This window comes from Camelus bactrianus, chromosome 2 (assembly GCF_048773025.1).
Source record: "Camelus bactrianus isolate YW-2024 breed Bactrian camel chromosome 2, ASM4877302v1, whole genome shotgun sequence".
Lineage (NCBI taxonomy): Eukaryota > Metazoa > Chordata > Mammalia > Artiodactyla > Camelidae > Camelus > Camelus bactrianus.
This window is the reverse complement of record NC_133540.1, coordinates 125736344-125753629: the sequence shown is the minus strand read 5'-3', so window position 1 is coordinate 125753629 and position 17286 is coordinate 125736344. Positions and strand designations below refer to the sequence as shown.

Here is a 17286-nt window from a genome sequence, read left to right as displayed (position 1 = left end):
CTCCTCCCTCCGTCTGATTCACGAGAGAGAAAGAGAGAGAGAAGGTTGTCATGTTGCCACGCTGCTTAGAGCGTCCCGGTGAGGAGACGGGGGACGACACAACCTGAGGTTATGAAGACTCTCTAATCAATGTACTGCTCCCTACAACTCAGCCACACAGATCAGCCCTGGTAAGAGGAAATAACAGCCATGCTCGTTTCCCCAGAGAAAGCTATCAAGAGCTCTCCCTACACGTGCGACAGGGGGTGGCACTGGTCACTCAGGCCAAAATTAAGGCTTATGTCTAAAAAGGGAAAAATCTACTGTATATGTATATGTGTGTGTTTATGTATGTGAAGTTAATTTTAGGTAGAACTACCTTGAAGGAGGTAAGGCATACGGAGGAAAACCCAATGGGTTAAGAAACTCAAGCATTTGAAATTCATCATTCTTCAGGGAGATAAGAGCTTTCTAAGGGTAAATTCTCAAAAGAAAGACATCATTGCCTCTTAAAAACAAAAAAGTACTTTAAGCCTCAAGTAAGAGTTATGCCTAAAACCATGGCATGAGATCCATAAAATTTCCTTGCACATATTTTATTTACTCTAATAGCAAAAGAAAAATATGCCAGCATTTCTTACTTAAACCTACTCTACACTATTACTGTCTAAAATATTTTAGCAAAGTTTTCAAAACTATCTGTTCTTGGCACTAGATAGTATCATTTTTCTCTACAATCTCCCTCAATTTTTAACTCAAATATGAAAAATCTGAAACACAAAACGAAGTCGCAGGTTTGAGGAGGAAAAAGGATTCACAGAAATGCCAGGTAAATTAAAACCACACGTACAGTTGGTTATTACTTATTTATTCTATAATTTTGGAAAAAAAGATGTTGGATACCTCTTTAGCATAATAGAGAGCATTCTATTTTTCTAAAAAACAAAATACTTTCATTCTCCCAAGAAACAGAGACCTCATATAATGAATCAAATTTCAATTCTGATTTCCATGTCCTCCTCATTAAAAAAATTATCCTAATTCAGTAAGTTTCTCAAATGTTTTTCCAAATTATACTACCCTATTGGGGAAAGAGGGAAGAAGTACTTTAATGAAACAGCTTTTAAAGAATCTGGATGTATTTCTTTATTTATTTTGGTCTAAGCAAAATATTTGGCGGCAAGGATTTTTCAAGATTGTTAATTCATTAGCAATAGCTTTCACTTAAATGTTCTTGATATTACTAAGGACAGGTATAAACTTTTTATGGAAACAGTGCATCCTTTGCAGACAACACATATACAACTACAGAGGCAAGAAAATCACCCTGCCAACATTTCAAAATGAAGAATATTTTAACAGAGTCAAAAGTTGGCAAAATGCTCACCAGTGGAGCCAATCACAATGAAGGCTGGGTTTCCTTGAGAGGTGGCAGAACCGCTCTGGTCCTCAGCCTTAATGAAAGGCAGCGAGGCTACTTGGCTGTCAGCACTTTAAACCCCAAAGCCAAAACCAAACACCATGGCAAGTCTGCGAAAGATTTGGAAATAGGTTTAAAGAATCAATTCTAAAGCAGAAAATCTGGGAGACTGTCAGCTTTCAGAAGCCTCTTGCAAATGCTGTACCAGATCTAACTGTGCAAGTAGCGGAGGTGGGAACGCTAATCTCATTTCTGGAAGGAGGGCGCTAACAGCGCTCTGCTGCCGGCACGACGCTGACACCACCGCACTGGAGACCGCAAACAGCTCCTGTTTCCAAGTCAGCATCTCGGTTACTTGGACAAATATCTCTTTTTTCCCCCTTTTGGGGAATACTTTCAAAGAACTAAGGAACTAGGAAGATAGTAACTTTAAAAAAAAACAAAAACAGCAAGAAGACTAAAATCCAGGAGTGTGAGAAAAAGAAAACAGATAAAAGAATACAACCAACTTCTTTGCTGGTCTCTTTAATTCCGTCTTATCCCTTTGAAAAAGTAAAGTCAGACTGGAGGAAAGAGCACTTCTTGCTTTTGCTGAAAAAGATGGAACGTGGTACAGCCACAGGCAAGACAAATCAAACAAGCTTTCATGGAAGCAGACAATGTTGGAAGAAAAGCTATAAGAAGGCAAAATTTGGCTGATTAATAATTTTGTTTATATTCCTAAAAATATTTGAAAGGTCTTAAACTTAATATGAACAACAGCTTTGCTAATATAATTGCTAATATAATTTTTCACATTGCATTTCAAGTTTCAAATATTTCAAGTTTAGTGCTTTAAAAAAATAATGCTCAAAAATACATTGTTTTATAAATTGCTCAAAGAAAATACAAACTGCAGCTCACATTGCTGTAAGTAGAAAGCACTTCTGATAAATTATACTTTAGGCATTAAGACAGGAAGGCAGTATCTTAATAGTCTATATCTGTACTCACATCGAGCATTTAAAAGTGCTGAAATTCTGTTATAATAAAAATTTTAACTGCATGTTACGTTTTACATTATCATGTATTTATTAGTGATGGCATAAAATGTAATTTTTCAGTTGATCCAAACTGCAGAAACAGCAAGAACTGTTTCCACAGGTATCAGTGTTAACAGGCTGCCCTCTGGTGTCAGTTAAGCCCTAAAACCTTGAAAATAGAATGTATTTGAATTCTGTTTTAAAATGTTACTCAGATTAATTTAGATTGAAAAATATTTTAAAGTGATCCACAAAAGTTATCATCTTTACTTTATATGCTTTAAAAAATCTTAAAATACCTAGAAATGGCTGGCTCAGGGACCACCAACCACGCACTCCAGCGAATGCGAGTAGCGGGCACCGGCTTCCCAGCGCTGCATCACCTCTGTGTTCTCAGAACAAAGACTGCTCTAATGTTACTTTGGTGTCTTGCTCCCCCAAGTGACAAGAGACACAGCTTAGATGCTTGTGCAACAAGATTGCTCTTCAGATAAGGACCTAAAATAAGAGGTCCTTGGGAACATTTCAAATCCCTCAGCCAGCGAACGTCCACTAACACACCCAAGGAGCCCCCCCGGAAGGGTGTTTCTAGGGTACACATCCTCCTAATGTTCTAGCTCATCATGCCAACAGTCATTAGAACATGCTCTGTCTTTAAAGGCTACTTGTGCCAAGACGGCTAGAACGTGATCTGCCTCACACTGTTGACCAAACAACAGCTAAAAAGTAATCTCACTCATAGTGCAGACGTGAGCATCTCCACACAGCACGAGCTGTCTTATGTCAGGTACTTGCACCTGGCTTTACCCAATTTTCCGGGTGTCCATCCTTGTCACGCAATTGCACGTGAAGATTTATGTTTAGTAATGTCTTACTAGACTTCTTTCCTGCTCTTCTTAAAATAGCCACGATTTTATTGGGCTCCCAATGATGATAAAGGAACAGTGACAGAATACGAGGTTAGGCTTTGTTAACATTGAAGTGCCATGCTCCAAATGTCTTTAAAAAAGGTGTGCTGCTATGAACAAAGCCTTCTTAAAAATTCTCCCAAAGGCATAAAGTGTGTACCTGAATTTCTTAAAGTTGATGGTGAATTCCTAAAAAAGATTCTCCCATTTGATTAACATGTAATTAATAAAATACGTAACATAATTCTCTCATTCTGGAAGGACAATAAGATTACAGAACATAAAGTATCACATAAAACAATGATGTGATCTTATTCTTATCATTGTTTTACTCCATGCAATCTTGCAAAGAAGTTTTCCTCTTACCACAATATGATCATCATGATCAATAAATAAATTCTTCCAATTTATACTAGAAGGATATCTTTCTTATTAAAACTAAGGCTCATTTTAAAAATGAATGCATGTGTTAATCAGAGCTTACTAAATATTAAGTATATGTTCATTTACTACATTAAAAGAGAATCTTCCATGACTTTAGTCTTTAAAAAATTTCAACATATAGTTCTGTATATTGACTAATAATTTTTAAGTTATCCTTTATCATGTTATTAATTATATATTTTATATACCATGGCTGAATCACCTACTTTATAGTTAAATAAAGTTTCACGTATTATTGTCCATTTCAGTATTTTAAAACTTTTTCAGAATGAAATGTATTTAGAACCGTGATGCATGCTAGACACCTCCCTTGGGCAGCTGGAGCGAGAGCTCTGCAGCAACGTTACAGGGAGTGACCACCCCGAGCGGACGTACGTTGACATAACAACACAGAGGAAAAACTGTCAACTCCAAATTTCTAACCTCAAGATCAACAAAGCATGAAGAGTCACGTTAGTTTTACATTTTCATCTTCCTGTGTCTACTTTTGGTAGAGAAGGAAGGAAATAGTATTTGTTCCTGTCTACTGCACCAGGCACTACACTGAGTATTCTTTTTACACCTCAGTCTTTGTGGTAAAAGATACTGGTTCTCAACATCCCCTTTCTACTGACGGAGACACAGGCTTGGAGAAGTTAGGCAGTTGCCCACAGCTCACCAGCTAATCAGCGCTTGACCAGGCTGGTGATCCTTCCCAGCAGGACGATGGTCTTCCAGAGTTTGCCCCTCTCACAAATCAGAGGGCGTCTCACCTGTAAGCAGTAACTAAGGCTCGCTAGGCCACGCGCGCAGTGACTGTCAAGTGAGATGGAGGAGAAACCCTGCAGCTAAGAGCTCCCTGGGAGATTCTGATGCCACTCGCCCTCGCCTCTCAGACCAGAACAAAAGCCTTCACTTTACAGATAATGCCCAGGAGGCCGAGAGATGCCAAGAAAATAAAGGCACTGGGTGAGGTGGCAGAGTGGTAATGAGGTCCTTGACCCAGTGCTGGGTCCTTCCTACTCTTCCACACAGGCTCCTGCATTGCTAACATTAGGTCACTGGCCGGAGCAAAGTTCTGGTTCAAAACCATTTGGAAAGAAAAATGTGCATATAAAAAGCAGAAATATATAATATTCACTAAAAAGACAAAAGCATTAGTTTATACAGTAAGGGCCAAAGTGTGAATGCAACTTTATGAATTATCCCCATTCTAAAAAAATCTATCCAAGTGATTATTTATTTTAACTACAAGCAGTAAAAATAATCTAGACATTTGAAATAGTTCATGATCTGAAACTTACCTTAAGCCAGAGCAAGGCAGCGTGAAGAGCCTGAACAGTGCCAGGAAAACTCTTAAAGGAAGCAGAGTGAACACGTACAGAAATGCATCCAGGCACAGGAAGATCCCAAACACCATGAGCTGGATTTTAAAAGGAGAGAAGAATACAAAAAAACAAAGATAAAATAAATATCCTTTAAAATACTGTAGATGAAAATTTCAAACAATCAAGGAATTTCTAAACTTTGTAGGAAATTCATTTCTCATAACTATGAGAATAACAAGTTAATAGTTCTCCTCGTGTATATGTGACATATTTTAATGAAGAAATCCTTTTTCAAAATGCAACTTTGTAGTTCTTCTTCCAGAGTTTACCACCTACACAGGTCCATTACTCAACTGAGCACAGCTGCGAAACGTCAGACGCGGCTTTGTGAGTACTTCCTCAAGCTTGCGCTCTCTGACAGAGAACCTTCCAGATGAAACTTTGAAACTAACTTTATGCTTCATAATTTTGTTGTTTCCTGTTTATCAGAGTACTTCATGGATGAGAAAGATTGTAAATATACTGACTTAAAGTACCGTTTATGTTAAAAATATGTAAAGTGATCATGCATTTGGACACAATTTCATATATACTCAAACTTGCTGTACTCGGAAGGCATTATTCTTTTTCCTTAAAACTGAAGTATAGTTGATTTACAATATTGTGGTAGTTTCAGGTATACCGTGAAGTCATTCAGTTGTATGTATATGTATTTTCATTATTGGTCATTACAAGATACTGAATATAGTTCCAGAAGGCATTATGCTTAACTGGAGGAGTAGCCACTGATGTCTGCATCTCTCCCTCTTTTGTGTGTACTCGCACATCCTCCCTATTTTTCTGTGACTATCCATTTTTACCTGTTAGATTTAGGTCTAGATCTCACAGGAGGAAGACAGAGTCTTTTGATGGTTTAGAGAAGAAGCCACACCCAGACTACCAAACTCTGTTTCAAGGATGGTGACTTTCTCTAGTCTGACACACAAACATGGTATGGTATGTGTGCCCTCACACATAACACTCCACGGAATCTCAGTTAATACACTGCCCTACAGAAGTACACTAAGTAGTTAAAATCCACACTGTTACTCGCAGAATTGCATCTCCACAAATTCATATGCTGAAGGCCTAACCCACAGCACCTCCAAACGTGAGTGTATTTGAAGACAAGAGGTAATTAAGTTAAAATGAGGTGATGAGGGTGGGCACTAATCCAGCATGACTGGTATGCTTCTAAGAAGAGGGCACAAACGTGCGCAGAGGGAAGACACACACAAAGACATGAGAAAAGACGGCCGTCTGCAAGCCAAGGAGAGGCCTCCGAAGAAACCAATCCTGCTGACACTTTGACCTTGGACTTCCAGACATTAGAACTGTGAGAACACAAACTTCTGTCCTTTAAGACACAGTCTGAGGTATTTTGTTACAACAGCCGTAGCCAACTAACAACACGCCTTTAAAAGAAAGGGCACATTTTATTAATTTTTTGCAAGATGTCTCAAAGAAAACAATACACACACACACACACACACACATACACACATATGTGTATGTATGCATCTTTACATACACAAGTGCGCGCGCGCGCTGGGCTTCTTAACAGATGGTCAGTCAGTTGCCCTGTCTCTGTCCTCAGCACAGTCACAGTCCTGTATCTGTCTCCTTGTTCTGCACAGGGGAGTGTCGTAGAAGACTGAGCACGGGCCACCTAAAACTAGTGGTCTGTCCTTATTCCTCTCCTGTCACCAGGAATCCTCTCCCCGTTCACTGGGGGACTGCTAGTTGTACCCCAAAGGCAGGAAACGCAGACACCTGACGCCCCAGAAGGCACGTGGTGTGTGTGCACAAGCAGACAGCACGCTGGGAAGGAGAAGAAGCGGCTGTCTCTCCCATAGCCTCACACTGGGGATGAACGCACCGTCCATTCATCCAGCATCTGCTAAGCTGTTAATATGGGTCAAGTGACATGCTCGGCCGGGCGGGCACAAGCCAGGCAGGACACCAGGACGGGGTTCCTGCCCTCAGCAAGCTTCTTCGGCTTTTCACAAAAAAAGACACCAGCATGTAGATAAAGGAAGTCCAGGCAGAGCTGGCTGCTGCTGTGACAGAACTAGGCTACAAGGAACAGGGGAGCCACAGGGAGGGAATGGCCAACCCAACTTGGGGAGATTTGGAAAAAGCTCCAAAGAAGAGGGAATTCTTAATGACATTTGAGATGAGGGCTACTGACATGTGCAGAGGGTGGGCTGGGCAGTGGAGAGGGTGGAGGAAGGGAAGGCAGCTTTCCAGGGGGAGGAAGCCTGAGCAGGAACACAGGTGAGAAAAGTGACTGCGCAGACTGAAATTTCCTCTGAAAGAATAGACGTTTCTCTTAAAGAATATAGTTGCCTTTCTTAGGCTTAGAGGAATCTGTATGAATAGTGTTTATGGTTTATAGTGAACAGCAGTAACAGAAGTCTAATGGGCCTTCCCCTCACATTTTAAACCAGCCCACAAACTCCGTGGGTAAACAAAAATCTCCCACTGCATGCTGACCATGGAGCGACCACCTGGAGCTGTCAATACACTAGAGCTTGACATTAAAATGGGAGAAAAGCAAGTGGCTGTGATCTAAAGAAACTTCAACTAGGCAGAAAGACAGCATCCATCTAGGAGAGAACACAACATACACAAGAAAAGCAGCAGAAATGCCTTGTAGGGTTAGAAACATAAAAAAGTGACTCAACTACTGTACCTATTGTTCAGATGTTGCACTTTTCCACAAAGCACAGCCTTCTTTTTAAATTGTTTACAAATGAAAATGAGAAAATTTCCTTAAAAAAGTAAACAAGATGTAATCCTGAAAACATTCATCCTCAAAGGAGGCAGAGAAAGCGGTGCTGGGCTGAGTGTGAGCCTGGTGCCCTGCTGCACACTCCAGGGCATCGTGTTTTATTCACCTGGCCACCCAGAGCCTGAAGCAGCCGCGCCAAGAACGACCCCTGTGTTCTGTACACGGCGCTGACTGCTTACTAATTAATCCCCCAATAGCTTTTGAGCTAGTGATTATCACCCCTGCCTGACACAGGAGGAAACCTCGACTCTGGAGGCTGAATGCTTGCTCGAGGCTGTGGGTCAAGTAAAGGAACTGGCAGTCACACCTGCCCCACCCAAGGCCCTACACGCTCTCCTTGACACAGTCTGAGCACAGTAAAAAGATCTGACTCCCTATTCTTACCAAGCATAGGAGTTAACATAGGAGTTAACAAAATTTTCTCTGTGCTAACTAGTCTTTTGCCAATTTGCCTAATGTCATAAAAAATGCAGATTTAAAACGCATTTAAACTTACAAGAGGCATTAAAATTTCACATATACAGATTTATAGCTGGCTTTGAAAATAAGTCAATAAAATTAAAAGATTTGAGGATACATTGGTAACCAAAATAATGTATACTCTCACAACTTCAGTTAATTTGTACAGCATCTTGATAAAATAGGCAAGGACTACCTCCTTTTTAATTGGATCAAATAACCATAACGTGTTCAAGCAATCTTAAGTAACATCCAATGGGAGTTTCCCTGAAATATACAATATGTGACAATAAGGTAATGAAATCAGCCTCATATATAACACTCTCTGTTTCCCTTTCGAGAAATTTCAAAATAAATACAACGTGGTGACTAAAATCAAAGAAGCACGATGCTTTTGAAATATGCCTCCTTAAATCACGGGTGAACACCTGTCCTGTTAGATGACAGTCATGCCATGCACATCCTTGCCACACTCTTCTCCAATTTGCCCATTTCTCTCTGCTCGGGTGCTGCCTCTCCAGCCTCACCTCGCTTTCCCCATCCAGTAGAACATGGCATCTTACTTCACCTGCGTCTCACCTTCACGGGAGAAGGCTTTATAATGAGTATGTCATCTCTCTGAACTGGCAGTTACACGAATAACAAAACACAGAAAACCAAAGCACAATCAACGTACTTCAAGAAGAAATTCTACACTGGAGTTTTTGGCCTTCACCTCTTATCCATTCTGTGTATTTTTTCCAGGGATGAAAGACAAAAATGCTACACAAGGTCTTATGTGAAAACTTCCCAGAGCTAGCTCAGTCTTTGATTTGTCCCTCTTTCTTTCTCTTGACCACATGCTTATCGTACGCTCTACTGTCACAGGGAGACCTTGTGTGGAGGGGCTTCAGAAGCCTTTTACAGGTACCGGGCAGTACAGCCAGGCGCTGGCCAGGTGCTGTGTGCAGGGCTTCCGTCCATCCTCACCGCGCCCTGCCCCGACTCTGCGGTGAGACTCAGGAGCTGGCCCAGCTCATGCGCAGCAGAGGCAGGGTTGGACTTCAGTCTGCAGGAGACAAGGCTTTGAAACTGAAGCACTACTTCTACTAAAGACAACTGTCAATCAGCCTCAACCTTGCCAGTGGGTTTAGCCTTATGTATTAAAAAAAAGAAAGAAAAACAAAGATTTAACCTAAGTTTTTAACATCTGAACTTCAATGTTAAAACTACAAAATGGCAACAATTCTGTAACAGTTGGTCAACAAAACATCACACGCTAGTGAAAATTTCCACAACCAGCTCTTACCACATTCATCTCGAACCAACTACTATCACTCTTAATCAAATGAAAACTACTAGCCTCAAAAGACATAGACAAATGAAAATGCTGGCCTCTTTCTGCAGAGTGGAGCAAGGTTTCCTAACTTTTAAAAAAATGTTTACCCCTTTTGACAAAAATCTCCTGCCTTCCTTTTAATGCCATTTGAAATGTCAAAATGAATAAAGTGGTATGGCTAAAATTAAAGTACCATAGTGATTCCAGGCTATGTCTCTCTGAATTGCACAAAGTATCTCCTGGCAACTCTGAATCCGTCTCCACCACCATCACCAACAACTAGTGCCTGCCAGCCGAGCATGGCTGCTCTGGGGTGGAAGCTGGGAAGCAGGGGTCAAGTGGGAAGCATGTTCCCCTCCGTACAAGGCTCTGGGTCTACTGCTTCACTCGTCATGCTAACTCCACACGGGGTACAAGGTCATTAAGAAGGACACCTTCCTCCGGGAGTTCAAATCTAGTGCACGGGACATAGACCCCAAAGTAAGGGCCAGAAGGCTAAGCACGAGGGTGGGCACTGGGGAGTGTGCCTGGGGAAGGGAGGAACAGCGCTGGCAAAGATCTGCCAGGAGGAGACAGGGCGGGCACTAGATGCTGCCAGGCACAGCAAGGAGGAACAGCATGGCAAAGACAAGAGCGTGCGCAGGAGCAGTGTGAGCGGGAGGCCGCGGGGGTCAGCGGTCCCTTCAGTCAATCACTCAGGAGCACAAATCCTCATCCTGGGTTCTAGAAGTTCTCAACAAACCCACATGCGGGGAGCCATCGTTAGAAGAATGTCAAGGCAAATGAGTTACTAATAAGGAAGTTTACAAATGCTTGATTCTGAAAGCAATTACTTCTTCAAGGTCAGCTCTATAACAAAATAATTTTTATTCACCTGAATTCAAAAATTCACACCCCAGGGAAGTCTCTACCCTAGGGGACGGGAGACAAAGGGATTACCGTAAGCCAGGTACCTTCACCATAAGCAAGGTCACAGAAACATACATAACCGCGGGAAACAAAGCCATTTTGATAAAAAGCTTCGTAATAATCAACCTACACCTGACATATTTAACACGAGGAATCTGTTTCCTTGGAGGTAAATACATAAATTGAAGATTTTAATTTGTAGAAAGACTATGTGCATGGAGAGGTCTTGAGATTTCTCTTACTTCTCTTATTTTTAATCCATGTTGAACACTGTTACACCCTAAGCACTTGACCCACATTAACTTATTCAACCTCACAACGACCCTGGAGGCCGAGGCCACTCCCTGGCCTTTTGCAAGGACACAGAGGTCTGCGATGCACGAGGCTGGTGTGCCCTGGGGACCCGACAGCACGTCTGAGAGGTCCTAGCAGCCGCGGCGGGCTTGGGGAGCTGTTGCGGGCTGTGATCAAACACCCTCCAGGCTGGGGTCTCCTGTTCTAGGGGCTGACGAGCAGCACCGCGGCTGGCTGAGTGTCAGCACAGACGACAGTTAAGGAGGAGAACACTAGTCTGAGTGAGAGATCACAGGGCCTGATGTGGCACAAGGGAGAGAGAGGAAGAGAGATTTAAGGCTGTTTCCAAAGCTAATGTGACAGAAATAAGTCACTTGATTCAGAAAGATGAACAAAGCACCACAGTGCCAAGATCACACACTCTCCTACATAGATCAGGGAGTGGGGTGGAGGCCGGAAGTCTTCAGCTGGCTGCGCCAGAACTATCTGACGGGTCCTACATGCCCACAAGGGAGCAAGGCCAGCGCTGGGCCACTCCCCGCTCACCCCCAGGCCCCACTTCTGAAGGGGGCTGCTGGTGCTGCCGCCAAACCGGCCCTGCCCCCCGAGGAGAGGGAAGGAAGACAGCTGAAGGTTATGGAAGCTTCTGTCACCACCGCTACAAGCCAGGGGTGACAAGCCTCAGACGGGACGAGAGGAACCCCAGCCACGGTTGCTGGGATGCTGAGAAGTGCAGCTCCCCATGGCTTTCCTGGGTCTCCTTAGCTGCAGGACTGAAAATCTGAGTCACAGTGTGGCACAAACAAGAGCTGCATCACGAGAACAATATAGGGGAGTTAGTCCCCAAACATGTTTTCAGGAAACCATAAACTGAGCAGGATGCCCAAGAAACCACCACCAGAAACACAGATCTAAGTGCTCGCTCTTAGATTCACAATGAAATCCTGGGGTGTTTTACTGAAATAAAGAGGAAACGATGGCCACGACTACCTCTTTTTAATACTCACTCATACCGAGAAGCAAAGCTGCTTCACATGATAGTTTGATTAGTTCATCATTCTGCAAGGAACTTTTTGAATGATTTTTCCCACGTGCTATCACCCGATCTGACCCTCAAAAAAGCAGAACTAAGTTCCACCCCCAGGAGACGTGAGATGTCCCTTTCTGTGACTCTTCCCACAGTTCCCCCTTCCCCTGCTCCTTCTAGGCAAACTCAATCACAGGGCGGTGGACTAGCAACCCTCTTGAGATGACCCAGTCCAACCTCCGAATCTTAGATGAAGAAGGTCAAAGCCAAAGGAACGCCTCAGTCAGGCTGCTGGGCTTTTCCCTGAATACCTGGCATGAGAAGCTACGTCTGCGGAATCTCAACCCCAGACTCCCAAGTGGCAGGAGCCTCTCCCTTTCAGTCAGGACAACCGTCCATGCCCCAACACACTATTCCATACCTAGAGTGACACCTCAATCTTCAACCTGATGAATTTAAAACTTATAAAAATTTATTAGACTCTTAAGATAACTAAGTAGTTCTATTCAAGACTAAGTTGAATTCAATTAAAAAATACACAAAATAACTATAATGTACACAGCATGGTAACAATGAAATAAAGGACTGCCGAAAAGCACAGAATTACAAGGTAAAGAAAAGTCAAAAATATACTTTCATTTTATTGCAACCTCTTAGGATAGGCAAGGTTACATAAACATATGTAACCACAGAAAAGTAATTTTGATAAAAGTCTTCGTAATAATCACAACCTACATCTGACATGTATTTAACTCAAGGAATAAATTTCTTAAGAGGTAAAATAAATAACTCAGTGGATTTTAACCTGAAGGAAGACCACACACCTAGAGGGCTTGTGAGCTCCCCACACGTCTCTTCTCCCTCGCACACGCTGAGCACCGCTGTGCCCCGGGAGCAGAGCCTCGGGGTGGGTGCCCAGGTACCACCGTCAGTCTGCTCCTGCCTTTGCTGGAAAAGCATGACAGTCACTGTCCCAGTCCCCATGCAGCTGGGATGGCTGTGGAACTCCACTGGGCCAATGACACACAAGATGAAGGAAGCATGCTGAGACACTTTAAACTCTTTATAAAAGGGACAGTGGAAAAGGCGGCATGGTCATCTCCTCTTGTTTCTGATTATAATGCAGATGTAATGCCTGAGGTTGCAGCTGTCATCCTTCTATAAAAAGGCAGCAAGCAAGAGGACCAAAAGCCAATTTGCCAACCATGGGATGGTGAAGTAGAAAGATAAAAAGGACTTGAGTCCACGCTGGCTTCATTAATCTGCTGGAACGACTGAGACCTCCTTCCTCTAGACTCGTTAAAAAAAATTCTTAAAAGCCTTTTTGTTTAAGTCACTGTTAGGTATTCTGTTACATGCACAGCCAGAAGTATGTTTCAGAAATAAATTTTAATTTCCTCCCAAAGTTAGTCTAAACTTTTTAGGCTAACCATTCAAAGTAGCTTGGATCCAGCCTATCCTTCCAGCATACCTGAACTTCCTTGTGTGTTCCTAATAATTTCCACCCCCTGCCCCTCTCTGATCTCCCTAGCATACCCAAGGGCTTATTTTGTACATGGTCCAGGGTAAACTGTTTGTATGGGGTCGAAATGTAATACACTAACATGTTTCCACTAACACATAGGTTAAAGGGAGCTCTGTCTGGACGTCTGTATGGGAATGCACGGTGGGGCAGGCAGAGGACGCAAAACTTTAAGACTACACGTATCTCAGGAGGCTGTGAACGGGATTTAATGTTAACTCATTTCAAGTGCTCAGACTTGTGTCTAGCATTAATCTTTATTTGGTAAATACTATTTGTTTTATTTATTTTTAGTGTTTTTTTTTAAATCATAACTTTTTTATTGAAATGTAGTCAATTTACAATGTTAGTTTTATGTTGTATAGCAAAGTGATTCAGCTATACATATACATATATATATATTTTTTTCAGATTCTTTTCCATTACAGCTCATTACAAGAAATTGAATTTAGTTTCCTATTTGTTTTATTATTAACACAGAAATGGAAGCCAGAGGTGGAACATAACTGGCCAAGCCAAGTAGGGTATGGAGCAGTATAAATCACTCACCAGGAATCTCCTCTCCAGGAAACTGGTGATCCCTCCCTGGTTCCACCAAGCACCTGGTTAAAGTGACCATTGTCTGCCCTAACTGTAAGCTCCAGCCATGTGGCTGCTGAGGCCAGTCTTGAGGGCTTGGCAGAAAATGTCAGGGTGGTAGGGTGTGTTATCTCTATGGCCATCAGCTCATGAAAGAGATAAGCTTTACCCTAAGACAGCTGGCTAAAAGGAAGAAGAGAAGAAAATAGTTTATTCTCTAAAGGTTCTTTCTGCCTGAGGTCAGCAAAACCAAGAAGGCTGAGGGTCAGAAAACCATGCCCCTCGCAGGGTTAGAAAAATCAAGTTTATTAGCAAGCAAAGCAGGAAGATTAAAAGTATAACGTAAGATCAAAGTGGGGCATGGGGGAACCTTGAAAACCAGTCCTCTCCCAATCACTTCCTGCTGTCCTTGGCCCAAGGCGACAGCTACCTCTACTGCAAGCAAGACCTCCTCTGGAATGCATCCTGAGGACAAGAAACCTTTCAGATGTCCCTGTTCTCCCAGGGCAGGGCACTCCAGAATTGCTGAAGCAAGGCTGGTAAAACACTTTAAAAACACTTATATAAGGCTTACCACATAATTAACATACAGGTGAGAAAACCGAGGCGCACGGACAGAAGTGAATTGGTCAAAACCTCAAGGAACTTGAGCCAAGATTCAAATCCAGGCAGCTCAGCTTTAGAATTCATGCCCTCAATCTCTCCGCTATCCTGGCTCTCAGTACAGGATGCACATAAAGTACAGTTCAGCCTTCTTGGCTGTATCAAAGACAAACACACAGTCCCTGAAAGGGACCACGTAAGCAGTTAGCAGATCCAGGACAAGAACCCAAAAGGTGTGTGTGCAGAAGGGAAAAGGGATTTGCAGAGAAAAAAAGAAATGCTGCCCCAAAGTCAACAAAATACTCCAAAATTTCATACCCTTACATTAGATTGAGAAGTTCAAATGTAAAGAAGTGTTAATAATTAGAAATACTACTTTAAATATATGAGAAATTCATCTTTATTAAATGTCAAGTATAACGTGTTTATCCACTGACAATATTACACAAAAACCTTGGGATTTTTTTTTTTTTTTTTACAATCATTAAACAGCTCTAGTAAGAGATACTGAGTTGACCTTTCTCTTGACTTCAAAGTATAAGCATTAATTACATGTTTTACCATATTTGCAACCCCTGAACAAGCAAAGTACTCCTTAATTATCAAGTTTCTCTTCCCGAAAAGGTTAGGTGAAAATGCCATGCGTTTACCCAAAAGAAACAAGAACAACAACAAAAGTGAGTGAGGCATTACATTTAGAGTAGACAACGTAAACACAAAGGAAACCAGGAAAAGTCAGTTAAGTTGCTATCATAACAGAAGCCTGAAGTGGACCCCCTCATATAAAATAAAGGCCATGGGGATGGCAGAGTGAATTCATGCTGTTAAGAGAGATATTTAAGCCTGGAATTAAACAGAAATCTAACTCTTTTTTCCTCTATGCTTCAGTGAGTCCTAGAAGAAAAAATTGCTCTAAACAGAAAAGGACAGCATTCTTTCATACATTCAAGCAATGAAACTCCTAAAGTGTTGTTCTAAGAGACTAAACCAAAATTTCCCAAATAGGACTAAAGCCAAAAGCCCCTCTCATGGGAAGCAGGATTAGAGAACAATCACAACTGTGCATAAGCAGTGTTCCTTCAGCTTTTCTGACAGGATGCATTTTACCCACATACAAATGAAACCAAAGTTCCAAGAAAAAACACTTACCCTTAGGACTGGCAATGAATGTAATCTGACACTTTTTCTATTCTTTAAAAAAGAAAAAAAAAAGCCTAATTGATTACAATTGACCATGCAGGTTACTCCCCCATCAGTGGTCCCACAATAGACCACAGATAGAAAAACTGGTTTTTACTGAAGCCTCATCAAGACCCACAGGGATTTTCCCCAGAAGACATCTTAACACTCAGAATAAAACACACGAAATGCTTACAAATGTCTATAAGGAAGCTACCCAGAAACATGCTTATTTCAATGTTGCTAATAAAGAAAAGAGAAGGATATGTGTGTTGAACCTGCCTCTGAAGAGGTGACAAAATTCTGAGGGCTCATTTTCCTGTCACAGGTGGGCAGTACAAGAGGGAGGACGGACAACCACCTGCTTTGAGGCAGCCCCCTGGGTGTGTCCATAAAGTCTGGCTGTGGATTGTGGGCAAATCCCCCTGTGCTCTCCCCAGAGGAAAATGGGAGTACACACCTGCTCAGACAGGTGCGAGAAAAAAACTTCCCTCATAGAGGCTGACACCAGGGGGTGAAAACTGCACTAGGCTGGCACTGCCCTGTCCGAGAGCCCAGCAGTGCCCTCTGCAGCATCCTCACACTTCCTGCCCGGGGCTTACCACTGGAAAAAGTGAGCTCGAAAAGCTGGTTGAAGTGTTTTAAGAAAGACACATGAATAACTTAATTTTCTGTTTTGTTTTGTTTTTTGCAAGCAGAAGAACACTGTCCCCGAGGCCCCTCCTGGACAAAATCTTAAAGCAACTCCAATGACAAAGATGCTGCTGCACTTGCAGAGGAGGGTCACCGGGACGCCCCCCTCATCTCCAGCCCGTCTGCTCCTCCACAGAACCCCAGAACTCCCTAGAAAAGCAGCAAGACAATAATAAAAGCACATTTAATGATCTTGACCAAAGGCAACAAACTGTTTCACAGTCTCAAATGTCAGCTTGACCCCCAGCTCTCTAAATCCCACCTTAACACAGAACTTCCCAAAGCTTCCACAGGTACCATGCCACCGAGAGCTCATTTCTCAAGCTGTCACTCCAAATCCGACTCTCTTCCTTCCACCAAACTGATGGACTGCCAGAAATAAAGAACATCAGCCAAACCACCTGCATCCTTCTGCACATTGTCCACCGCACCTCCTGTTACGACAATGCACGGAGTGAGCAAACCAACACAGCTCCCTGAGAGCTGCTCCAATGGAGAGCATGATTCTAAGCAAGCGGCTGGAACATCACAAGTTTTACGTTACTATAAAAGTATGAAAACGTGCTGCAATATAGCTGCAGCTGAATTATTTCTTAATTCTCTGCTTCTTATAAGGAATTTCAGAATTGTTCAGACTCGACTCTAGCGACAGAGGGAAGAGAGCCACCTTCCTGTCTGACAGGTCCTGATGCACCGAGACGCAGTCGAGGGAGGACGGTGTGTAGCAGTTAGTGTCGCGGTTACTGTGCACATCCTGTGCCGTGATGTGTTCTGTGAGGAAGGTCAAGTG

At 42.5% G+C, this 17286-nt stretch overlaps 1 protein-coding gene across 1 annotated transcript in view; it reads right to left on the bottom strand.

The window, feature by feature from the left end:
• Positions 1–17286, bottom strand: part of TAPT1 (transmembrane anterior posterior transformation 1) — a 59613-nt gene that overhangs the window by 30248 nt on the left and 12079 nt on the right. Inside the window, exon 3 of the mRNA XM_074349985.1 lies at positions 5057–5175. Within this exon, the coding sequence (XP_074206086.1) occupies positions 5057–5175 (119 nt within the window). The remainder of the gene's footprint in view (positions 1–5056; positions 5176–17286) is intronic.